This window comes from Trifolium pratense, linkage group LG2 (assembly GCF_020283565.1).
Source record: "Trifolium pratense cultivar HEN17-A07 linkage group LG2, ARS_RC_1.1, whole genome shotgun sequence".
Taxonomy (NCBI): Eukaryota; Viridiplantae; Streptophyta; class Magnoliopsida; order Fabales; family Fabaceae; genus Trifolium; species Trifolium pratense.
The window spans coordinates 34,381,700-34,393,546 of record NC_060060.1 but is presented as its reverse complement, the minus strand read 5'-3'; the positions used below and the strand labels follow the sequence as shown (position 1 = coordinate 34,393,546).

General features: G+C 34.9%; 2 protein-coding genes across 2 annotated transcripts; one reads left to right on the top strand and one right to left on the bottom strand.

The window, feature by feature from the left end:
• Window positions 1-2,250: 2,250 nt before the first annotated feature.
• LOC123904621 lies at window positions 2,251-3,616 on the bottom strand. Its single transcript, XM_045954256.1, has 3 exons — window positions 3,400-3,616; window positions 2,989-3,252; window positions 2,251-2,897 (listed from the first exon to the last, which is right to left on the bottom strand). Exons 1-3 carry the CDS (start codon window positions 3,614-3,616, stop codon window positions 2,251-2,253), a joined length of 1,128 nt encoding a protein of 375 aa, XP_045810212.1.
• Window positions 3,617-7,103: 3,487 nt separating this feature from the next.
• On the top strand, window positions 7,104-9,960 carry LOC123910776. The gene is made up of 2 exons (XM_045961992.1): window positions 7,104-7,423; window positions 8,220-9,960. The coding sequence occupies exon 2, from the start codon at window positions 8,520-8,522 to the stop codon at window positions 9,726-9,728; it is 1,209 nt and encodes a 402-aa protein (XP_045817948.1). The 5' UTR covers window positions 7,104-7,423; window positions 8,220-8,519; the 3' UTR covers window positions 9,729-9,960.
• Window positions 9,961-11,847: the final 1,887 nt, after the last annotated feature.

The window sequence follows — 11,847 nt, the reverse complement described above, 5'->3', positions numbered from 1 at the left end:
TTTTCGGTACAATAGTAATCTAATATTCTAATTTCAGTTTTATTTTTTTGTTTTTTTGTTGTTTTTGTTTTACAATGAAGTTGAATATCGAACCCGGGATCTATGCATATTACCCAAACCTTTTACTACTAGAATCAAATATGGTGGCTTATTCTGATTTCAAGTTATATAAACTTTTTTTTTCTTTCAATTTTAATCCTTAAAATAGTGTTTTCTTCGATAGGAAAATTGCGTGTTTTATTCAAAAGATAAATAAATTTTGTACAAAGAGCAGCAAAATGTATTCCTTGGTGAAGAGTATTAAACGATTACGGGAGATGGACCGAAAGGTGCATATTTCGCATTCCTACAAGGATGTCAATCTGTGCACGGATATTTTGACTAACATAGGGTGTGAATTGAAGAGTGATATTGTTTATTTTGATGTTTGTCTTAGTAGAATAAGACAACTGTTTGTTTGTTTTTGATGGGTTGGAGATTAGTACCTCTCGGTTAATTACCTTTTAATCTCTTTTTTCGGGCTTTAAGCCCTTGGTTATATAAAATTAAATAAATTTAATGTCCAGATATTTGTCATTTAAAGTTATGCCCATATTTATTCTTAGTTTTTTTTTACAATAAAAAATTCAACTCATTTCATTAATAAAAATATATTTAAGGTCTTCATCGTAACTTTACTTTTATATTTATTTTTTGGTAGAAACTTTACTTTTATATTTAACCATTAACAAGTCAATTTTGTATAAATTTATGATAAAGACACATCGGACAAGAGAGGCCTCTATGACCTTTTTTCATAGATGGAGAAATTCTCACTTGACAGCTCGAAAGTAAATCAGTACAATCTCACGTTATCCGTATTCGTTTATGGGGACCAACTTAGATCTTTACCCGTGGACAATATGCAAAGTGATAATCCTTTTATTTATTAAACAAGTGATTGAACTCAAGTGGTAAATGAGCTTCACCAAAAAGAACGGATTTCGGGAGAACCCGAGTTTGATTCCTGGGTGGAACAATTTATTGGTCAGACTTTACTTACCTCACGACCGACCTCTAGACTACTAGGGCCCCTTTTTCCTAGGAACCAGAGGGTTATAAACAAAAAAATCCTTTTATTTATTAGATTAGATGAAATGAAATGTCTATGTAACGTAAACTAAGCTCTATAATAATAGCAACGGAAAGTATACAACGGGCATATATTGGAAAGTAAATAAAGAGAGGTGTATTAAGCAATAAGCACGCTCCTATAAACGATGTAAATAAGGAGAGGTGTATTAAGCAATGCAATTTCAATGAAAAACTTAATCAAATCTGTGAAGAAACTCAAATTGTGGTCTAAAAAGAACGGGAAGAAGAAGAAGAAGCACAACGATAACTACTACGACCATCAGCCTCCACCTCCACCACACTGTCACCATTGCTGCTGCTCTTGCTCCACCAGTACCACTACCACCCAGCCATCAGCTCCACCCTTACCTCCATTTTCATGGCTTGAAGAACACAACAACTATGACTATGGGACATTCTTTCCACCACCAGCACCGTATACCCCAAGTCAAGATCAAGAAGAACAAAATACTATTGTTGTTTCATCAGAACCTGTTTATGGCATTCCTGTTCGGACAGAGAGATCAAGAGGTGAATTTGGATGTGTTTTTAATTTGTTTCGCTGCTTATGTCCGTGTTTCAATAATTAATCGCAGCTCATTCTTGGTCTTCCATTTCTATTTCTAATAAAGCTGGAGCTTGTTAAATATATCAGAGCCGGGTTAAGGACTGTAATATGGGCATTTGACCCAGAACCACGCTAGGTGTGAGGGTGAGTGTTGAATATGTTGTTGTGTTGTTGGAGTTTGTTTGAAGTCTCACATTGTTTAGGTTCCCGACGGTTAAGTGTATAAATATGTGAGGACAATCTCACCCTTAAAGCTAGCTTTTGGGGATGAGATCCAAACATATTTAACATGTATCAGAGTAATTTTTAGGATGAGATCCAAGCATATTTAATAGAGTTAACGTCATTCTAAACTTTGTTTGTCCCCTTAATTTTAATTACTAGTTATATATTTGTATATTGTATATATATATATAGATACTTGGGTCAATAAGGGGACATATGCACTTCATTAGGTTCGTGAGCTTTGAATTTGATTTTAAGGTATTGATTGTCCTAGTTTAGTTAGAAATAATAACTTTAAAACTTTTTATTTAGATGTAGAAGTTTTTTTTTTGACGATAAACTGTTTATCTCATTTCATTGATAATAATATTGTAAATACATGTTGGTATAGTGATAAAATTATGGAAACTAGATAGAGATGTAGTCGCTCCGGCAAGCTTATGAGCAACTTCATTTGCTTGTCTCCTAATGAACTTAACATCAAAGTTTACAAGATTAGAAGCTAGAATAGTTCTACAATCATTGAAAATAGAACCAAGGTCAGAGAGATAGGTTCTTTTGCCGTAAAGACTGTCGACTATCTTTTTGTAATCCATTTCAAAATCAGTGTTGTGTAACTGCATTTCTTCTACCCACTTGAGAGCATGCAGTAAGCCTATGGCTTCACCAATCTCCACTTCGACTATAGGTTTTATCCACTCTGTTCTCGCCGCCACAAACTTACCATGTTCATCCCTTAAACACATACCAAGTCCCACCTTGTTGAGATCTAGCGAAAAGGAAGCATCTACATTACACTTGTACCTTCCATGTCTTGGCTTGATCCAAATCGTTTGTTGAGGGCTCGACTGAGCTATGTTGGCTGATTGACGAATTTGTTGTGCATTTCGCCAAGAAGTGATTAAATGTTTAGCTCGTTCAACCACAATTTGGTCAAAATCAGTGATATTATCCCACACTTTATTATTCCGGCGCTTCCATATGCCCCACGCTATTACACAAAAAATTTCTTGCTGGTCTTTATTAAGCCTATACAAAATTGAGGACAAGTTTTCCTGCAATGTTGTTATTACCAACCAGACCTGCACTAATATGAGACCACAATCCTGCTCGCTGCCAGCACTGAATACTTCTTGTACATGAAAACAACACGTGTATACTGTCTTCGTCTCCATCGTTGCAGACATCACAATGCACTGGACATTGTACTCCACAGCTGATGAGCTTCTTGCGTGTTGGTAAGATATCCCGACCAATGCGCCTAATAAGGTTCTTCACTTTTGGAGGAATTTTTGCATGCCAGATGTTGTTCCATTGACCTGAAACACCGTGTCTGTCTTGATACCCTGCAACATTAACACATTGTTTTTAAGCACTGCAAACAGAATATACACCGTCTTGTCACAGCTTCCATGTTAGCTTGTCATCGCGAACAAAAGGATAAAGAGGAGTCTGCATAGTCCGTCTCACAATATTATTGTCAAAGCTATCACGGATTTTGTCGAGGTCCCATGATTTTGAATTAATCATCATAAGGTCCTTCACTCTTTTAATATCACCAAACAGTTGTATGTTAGAAGGTGTAGTAAGTGGCATGCCTTCCTTGAGCCAATTTTGCTCCCAAATGTTTATGTTCTCTCCGGTACCAACGATCCACCTGCACCCTCCTTTGACAAGTGACTTTTGAACTCCAAATACTCCTCCATACATAGCTTGGATTATGCCTGATGCTCGACTCGAAAAAATCACAATTTGGAAAGTATATAGCTTTGAGTAGTTTTGTGATTAGATTGCTTGGTTTTTTAATTAAATTCCAAGCTTGTTTGCCTAGCATGACCATATCGAAAGTTTGAAGATTTTCGAAGCCCATACCACCGTAATCTTTGCTCACCAAGAGTCGTTCCCAAGAAAGACAGTGTAATCCGCGACCATTGTTACCACTGTGACCCCACCAAAAAGAATTAAGCATCTTTTCTATGTCATCAAGTAGAGTACTAGGGAGTAGAAAAATGCTCAGCACATACGTTGGAATGGATTGCAAGATTGATTTAATCATGACTTCTCTGTCTGCTTGAGAGAGATGTCTGCTGCTCCACGACTTCATTTTCTTCCAAATTTTGTCCTTTATGAATTTAAAAGTTGATTTTTTGCTTCTGCCAATCATGGATGGAAGGCCAAGATACTTTCTGGTGCCGAGGACCTGAGTCACACCAAGCTGTTGAGCACTATCTTCACGCAGACTTTTGGAGATTGATGGCTTGACCGGATGCTGCTTCATAAACTGATAGGATATTCTTTAACACGATTGTCTCATTAACCGTTGCTTTAAAGAATAGGAAGCAGTCATCTGCAAAGAGAAGATGAGAGATAATAGGTGCTTGCCTGCATATTTTGATACCATGTAAATCCCCTATGTTCTCAGCTTGTCGAATTAGAGCTGAAAGGCCTTATGCAAAGATTATAAAGAGTGATAACGGGTCCCCTTGTCGTAAGCCTCTACCAGGAACAACAGGCCCCTCCAAATTACTGTTAACAATGATTGAGTAGTCCACTGTTTCAACACATAACATAATCCACCCAATCCATTTTTTAGAGAACCCCATCTTTACCATGATCTCTTTTAAATATTCCTAGTCGATACAGTCATAAGCCTTGTTGATTTCTAGTTTGAGCGCTACCTCACCCTTCTTGCCTCTGGTTTTAGATTTCATATAATGAATGATTTCAATGACAGCCATTGCATTATCGAGGATTGACCTTCAGGGACAAACGCTGACTGATTTTCTAATATGCACTAAACACGTAAACTTGTGGTTTTGTGTTCTTTGATTTTTGATTAATTGTTTAATCAAGATCCGTTCATCGGGATTGTTCCGCTAAGAGGATTATTTTTAAAAAAAAACCCTGTTAAATCCCAACACATTTTGCTCTCTAGACAAAAACCTAAGCACCCGAAATTGATGCAGTATCCTTGACATTGATAACCCTAATAGTGCCGACAAACAACTCTGTTGTCACAAAGTGGTTGAATCCCACATTAGTGAACAATCATCAACCAACTATGAAAGCATCTGTGCCAATTATCGTGCAACGGTTGTCGAATCATTCACAACATCAGATAAAACATTTCTCGCCAATTGATATGCTTCACTTGAGTGAGAAATTTTTTTTGGCCACTCTCACCACCCCTTGTTGAATTATGTTCTCCCTAAGAGTGTTTAAAAAGGCACTTGTTTCAACCTCTGACTAACACTGGTGAACACCTACCACCACCAAAACCACTTGATTGAGTTTCCCTTTTAACGTCGTCACTTAATCTGTCTATGTTGATTATCGCCACAAAGTGCTTTACAGCAACCCAATACTCAAATGTTGTACCCTAATGTTTTGCTGCAAAAGAATGTTTGATTAAACTTACCCTAGTAGACATATGATTAGTGCTTTGTGGTATTAATTAAGATGTCAAAAGACGTTTTATTATGAGTATTATAAGACACCATAGTGATTAGTAGACATCATACAATTAGTAGCATTAATCATATGTCTCTTTGTTAATATATAATTATAATATGAAAAATATTAAACAATGCCCCCAGGATACTACCAATATAAATTTTTTTCTTGAAACTTATACATGCAGTATATTAAAAATATAAAAAGTCATCTTTCTATCATTAATTTTGTATTTTTATTTTGCCTTTTTAGTATACTTAACAAATATATCGGAGATACTATTTAGCATGACTCTTAAGAGAAACTATAAAAAGAAGTCAAAAGAAATAAATTTTTAGGTAGAACAAATATTTTATATTTTTTTATCAAAGAAAAATATTATATTTTCAAATATTAGGCTCTGTTTGGTAAAAATAAGCTATAAGCTAGCTTATCAGCTAGCTTATAGCTGAAAAGCTAGCTTATAACTGATAGCTGATGGCTGGTAGCTTATAGCTGAAAAGCTAGTATAATAAAATTAAAGTGTTTGACAAATTTAGCTATTGTAAGTATAAAATGACATAAAAATACATGGTTAGTGGGTAGTTTTTTTTTTTGTAAGTGTTAGCGGGTAGTTATTATAATTTTTAAAAAATAAATAAATAAAATTAATGAGGGTAAATATGGAATAAAATGAAAAAGCTATAAGCTATAAGCTCATACGCTACTTGAAGGGAGTGTTTGGTAAGTCCAATAAGCTAGCTTATAGCTTATTGGACTAGCTTATAAGCTTGTTTGAAAAAAATAGAAGTGTTTGGTAAAAAGCTTTTCTCACGAGCTTATAGCTTTTTTTGAGATGCTATTTCAAGTAGCGTTTGAGCTTATAGCTTATAGCTTTTTACGGTTTTTTCCATTTTTAACCTTTAATTTAATTTTATTATTTTTTATAAAATAAAAAACTACCCACTAAAAAAAACTACCCACTACATATAATATCCTTTTATGTCTTTTTATATTTATCAATCATTTAAAAAGCTAATTTTACCAAACACTTTAATTTCAATCAGCTAGCTTTTCAGCTATCAGCTATAAGCTAGCTTTTCAGCTATCAGCTAGCTTATCAGCTATAAGCTAGCTTATAGCTTAATTTTACCAAACAGAGCCGAAATAGCATCTCAAAAAATGTTATAAGCTAGTTAAAGAAGCTCGTTACCAAACACTTCACATTTTTTTCAAACAAGCTTATAAGCTAGTTCAATAAGCTATAAGCTAGCTTATTGGACTTACCAAACGGTGCCTAAAATACACAAATTTCAATACTTTTTTACCAGATTTAATTTTTTAAGGCTTAACTACACATTTGATCCCTTATGTTTATTTTAAGTTTCAATTTGGTCCCTTACGTTTAAAAAATATCAATTTGGTCCCTTACGTTTATTTTAGGTTTCAAGTTAGTCCTTTCCGTCAATTTTGTCACATGTGGCAGTCAATTTGCATATGTGGACAGACACGTGACACTTGGACACACGGACACGTGTACTGTTCAAACGGTGTTAGTGACAAAACTAACGGAAATGACTAACTTGAAACCTAAAATAAATGTAAGGGACCAAATTGATACTTTTTAAACGTATGAGATCAAATTAATACCTAAAATAAACGTAAGGGACACACCAAATGTGTAGTTAAACCATTTTTTAATAATGTCCCAAAAAGGTTAGTTATTATTTTCATTTATTATTTTATGAAGTGTTTTGACTATCTTATAAGATTTTGTATTTGATAGGAAAGAGACGGCGTGGTAGGATTGACACGTAGGTAGGTATAGGCCGAAGCAAGTGGTTTTGTCGACGAAGCGGAAGGTTCGGACGACACAGCTGGAGACAGGCTGTCACCAACAAAGTCCCACTCACATCACACACCAACAACATCTTTCTCTTTCTCTCTCTCTTTTCGTTTCGTTCATCGTTTCTTTCTTTCCCTTCTTCTTTCTTTTGCCTCTCTCTCTCTCTCTCTCGTTCATTCATTCTACGTCCGAATTAGGGTTTTCTCTTTCTCCTCACTGGATCAAACCTTCGTTGCACTGTAAGCTCTCTCTCTCTCTCTCTCTCTCTCTCTCTCTCTCTCTTTCTTTAATTTCTCACTCTATATATGTATGTATGCTTTCCTCTTTGTCTTTTTCTTCAGATTTATTTATCGATTCCCCCCTTCGTTATTTACTCGCATTATCATTATTATTATTTAGATTAGATTAGATTAGATTTCAACTCCAATCAAACTTTAACCCTATATTTCTCTCTTGAGGAATTAAACCAATTTATTTATTTTATGTTCAATGTACCTTAATCCATAGATGCATTCAAATTCATCTTATCATCTTCAACTTGCACAACATCATCTGTACAATTCAATTTCACATGCCTTTCATTGTTTATTCTATGTAATTCAAGTGAGTCTCTATACTGTTTTTAAGTTAAATGTTTCTTTTCAAGACCACCAATCTCACATATTTATAGGAACAAAGAAAGAACCTATGATAAATCTTGCTATTTAAGTTGCTGTTATGTTCCTAAGGCCCTCTTATCACTCTACTCTTTAACCACCAAGCCAATCTTCAATGCCTCTGAAGATTCAACAATAGATAACAACTTGTTGCATCACATTAAATTTTCACTCATATGTTGATGATATTGTCTGCCTTTATAAGTTATTAGTTTCCTTTTTATCATTGTGTTGCTGTGTGTGTGGCCATTCATTTATGAATGTGTTTAACTTTTTATGATTCACAATTCTCTCCCTTGAGTTTTGTTGGAATATCTCTAAATCTAATGCATTAATCTAATATTAGAGATTGAACTTTTTTTTGTGTGTGTGTGTTTAGTGTAGATGCTGGAATTGGGCAATCAATCCTAGAGAGCATTTCTGAGGTGGATGTATTACCCTTGCGCAATTCACCGGTATGAAGTCATGGAAGAATGCTAGATGGTTGATATGTGATGGTATGTAATCATCTACTCAGGGGTGCTTCTGCATATTTGAGTTGAGTTCAATTATCACACTCTATTAATGATATTGTGAGCTCATTGAGTCATACATTAGTTCTGGACAAAAGGCACAAGCCCCAGAGGATTTCTGGTATCCATGCTGTCAGAGAGCATGCGTGGAATCTGTATTTCGGGTAATGCCCCTGTCGAGATTTGCTGCCGAAGCATTCGGTGTGGTGACAATTTGTCTAGTAGCCATCTTGATTCTTCTTGGGTTGATATGCATTGCTTACTCATTCTACTTCCGCTCTCGTATTCATAATCAAGGTTTTTTTCAGCTCAATTATTTTAGTGGTCCTTGGATTATTAGAATTGCATTCATCCTATTTGTAATCTGGTGGGGTCTAGGTGAAATTTTCCGGCTAACTTTGTTAAGACGCGCTCTTCACTTAAAATGGAGGGAAACTGTTTGCAAATGTTACATTGTATCGAACATGGGATTTGCAGAACCTTGCCTCTTTCTCACACTTGTGTTTCTCCTCCGTGCACCCTTGCAGAGGTTGGAGACTGGAATTATGAGCAGAAAATGGAATGTGAGGACATCTGCATATATTATTCTTTACTGCCTTCCAATGTTTCTTCTTCAGCTTTTTGTTATTTTTGTTGGACCTCATTTAGACAAGGATAAGGGTTCTGGGAAGAAATTGCCTCATTATTTTACAAGTACAGTCGGCTCCTCTTCAGTTGCAGAGGGGAGTGATGATATTGCCCTTTGTACTTACCCTCTACTTAGTACCATTCTCCTTGGCCTTTTTGCTATTATCCTGACTTCCTACCTTTTTTGGCTTGGTAGTCGGATTTTAAAATTAGTTATCAACAAAGGTTTGCAGAAAAGGGTTTACACACTACTATTCTCAGTTCTGTGTTTTCTTCCATTAAGGGTTCTTTTCCTTGGTTTATCTGTTTTATCTGGACCTGAGCATTTTATGTTTGAAGCCTTTGTTTTCTTGGCATTTCTTGCACTTGTATGTTGTTCTGGGTTGTGCATGTGCACACTTGTGTACCGTCCAGTTGCAGATTGTTTAGCGCTGGGAAATTTACAAGACCTGGAAGCTAGGACTAGGAGGTTTAATGAAGATCATAATGATACTATATCCCTTGTTGCTAACCAGAGTCATTTGGAATATAATGTTGAGGAAAATGCTCAGCCTAGTCCCGGTAGGTATTCTGATGAATCAACAAAGCGTGGATCAATTTCATTTCGGACATTGGAAAAGGGTGTTGCTTCAACTGGAACATTTGTAGAACTAAGCCTTTTCTCTCCCAGCCGCAGTGCAACACCTCCGGGATCGCCGTCTCTTCCAGGTTGGCCCATGCAATCCCCAGCCCAAGTTGTTGTTGTGTGAATGTCAATTTTTGGATAAGGAAAAACTGATTGTAAAGGGTTAAGTTTCGATAAGGCTTTTTTCCTTTTGCTTATGTTTGCTAATTCTAGGTATATAATGTTTTTGCCCTAGAATTTATTGAGTACCTCTTCTTTTTTTTCTGTGCTATCTTGATAACTTTTTTTCTACTGGATTGTATTTTTGTACTTTAAATATTAGAACACTCTTACAGTTATATATTCTCTTTTAGTAATTGTTGGTTGGCAATTAGACGAGGTTGTTGGATTGCTTCGCCTAGCTGTCTAGACTAGTGTGTATATATATATTTTTTGGATAGATATACAAAATGAGAAGCCATTAGAAACTCACACACAAAGTGGAGGGACCAGGGTGAACCCCGGTCATGACATCCAACCAAACATTTTTGGGATTTTTGTCAATTGAGCTAATATTTGTGGACATACTAGTGTGTAATCTCAATTAAAATAGAGATTATTATTCATAATACCTGAAACAAGGGTATTTATGATGAATCTTAGTTCTAGAATACAGATAAGGATAATGTTGTAGTCTATGCACTTTTTTTATAGGTCAGCTTATTTTTTTTTATAAGCAAATTGTTGGTATATTATTAAAATGTTATGTTAGTTTTTCTCCTTGTTAGGACTTGAACTTTAGACCTCCAATTCCTTAAACCCTTAGCTCAACTAGCTTAATTAGCTTAACCAGTTAAGCTATCTATCCAACCCCATAGGTCAGTGTACTTGGTTTTCCCTTTATGGAATAAAACAGAACATCGTTCTTAGTGGATCCTATAAAATATTAGAGTTTGAGGAGAGATATATTGACTCCAAGAGTAACTCTAAATAATTACTCCACATCCTCATCCTCTATTTTCTTTTAATCTAACGGTTTCAATTAATCCGTGCTTTGTTTCACGAAGCTAGTGTATATAGAGGAATAAAATCTTGTTCTTCTCTAACATGTGCATTCATGTTCCTCTGTTTTTTTTTAATCGAATTATATTTTGCTTAATCGTTTCTTCAATCTCGATATTGTATTGCATCATTGAAATTTGAAATTAAATGTTTCATTCTTTCCTGTTTCTAAATATCAAGGTTCATGTGACAACAAAAATTAGGTATAATTTTTATATGTAAGAGAATAACATCCGATCCGATCAATGTATTTCACAACCATAAGCTTTAATCACCGTTATAAGTTTCAATACCCAAAATTAATAAAAGTAAACTTTTGATTTAATTTCCAATTGACTTTTCCTGTTTGTTTTTTCTTCTCCTTTTTTGACATTCCAAATCCAAATTAATAGGAGATACATATTATTTTTTTTGCAATCAGAACCAATGACAAACAAAAAATCGATAAAATCGATAGCAGAGGGGATAGAATAGTGAAAGCACACATAAAGATAGTTATTAATTAATTATAGTCATTAGATTAAAAGATAATAGAGGGTGGTGATTTGGAGTAACTCTAACTCTTGAGAGTTACTCTTGGAGTCAATATATCCCTCTTCTTAGAGTTTTACATAAAACATTGAATTGGACTGGATGACTTGATACAAGATCAGTTCTGTTACAAGCTAAAATGGATTTATAGATGAACGTAACTTTGCTTATGCACACTATTTGTTTGTAAATAACAGCAATGAAGGTTGTATATGCACATAATTTATCACTACATAAACACGACAGTTTGTATTTTCGTATATATGTGATGGTATCACCACATAATATATGTGACGTAGATTATATATCTTGTTTCATTCATTCAAGCTAAAATTGATGTAGTATAATCTAAATCTATTAACTTTGTTTTTGCCTTTCATCCGAACACATAATTAAACTTAGTCTAGGGTGGGAGAACTTGATAGGTCTCAACCGTTTTCTACCATATTAGCACTAAAGCAGTAAGATTCAAACATTATTTTCTCATATTGTAGAAGACTAACTTTTTATTTTCTTCACGAGTTTAACTCAGTTGGTAGGGACATCACATATATTATGCAGGAGTCGGGGTTCGAATCCCGGACACTCTACTTATTCATCTTTACGATGAAATTTCTAGTCACGACTATTAGATAAATTTTTTTTTAAAAACTTTTTGGATACTTTGTTTG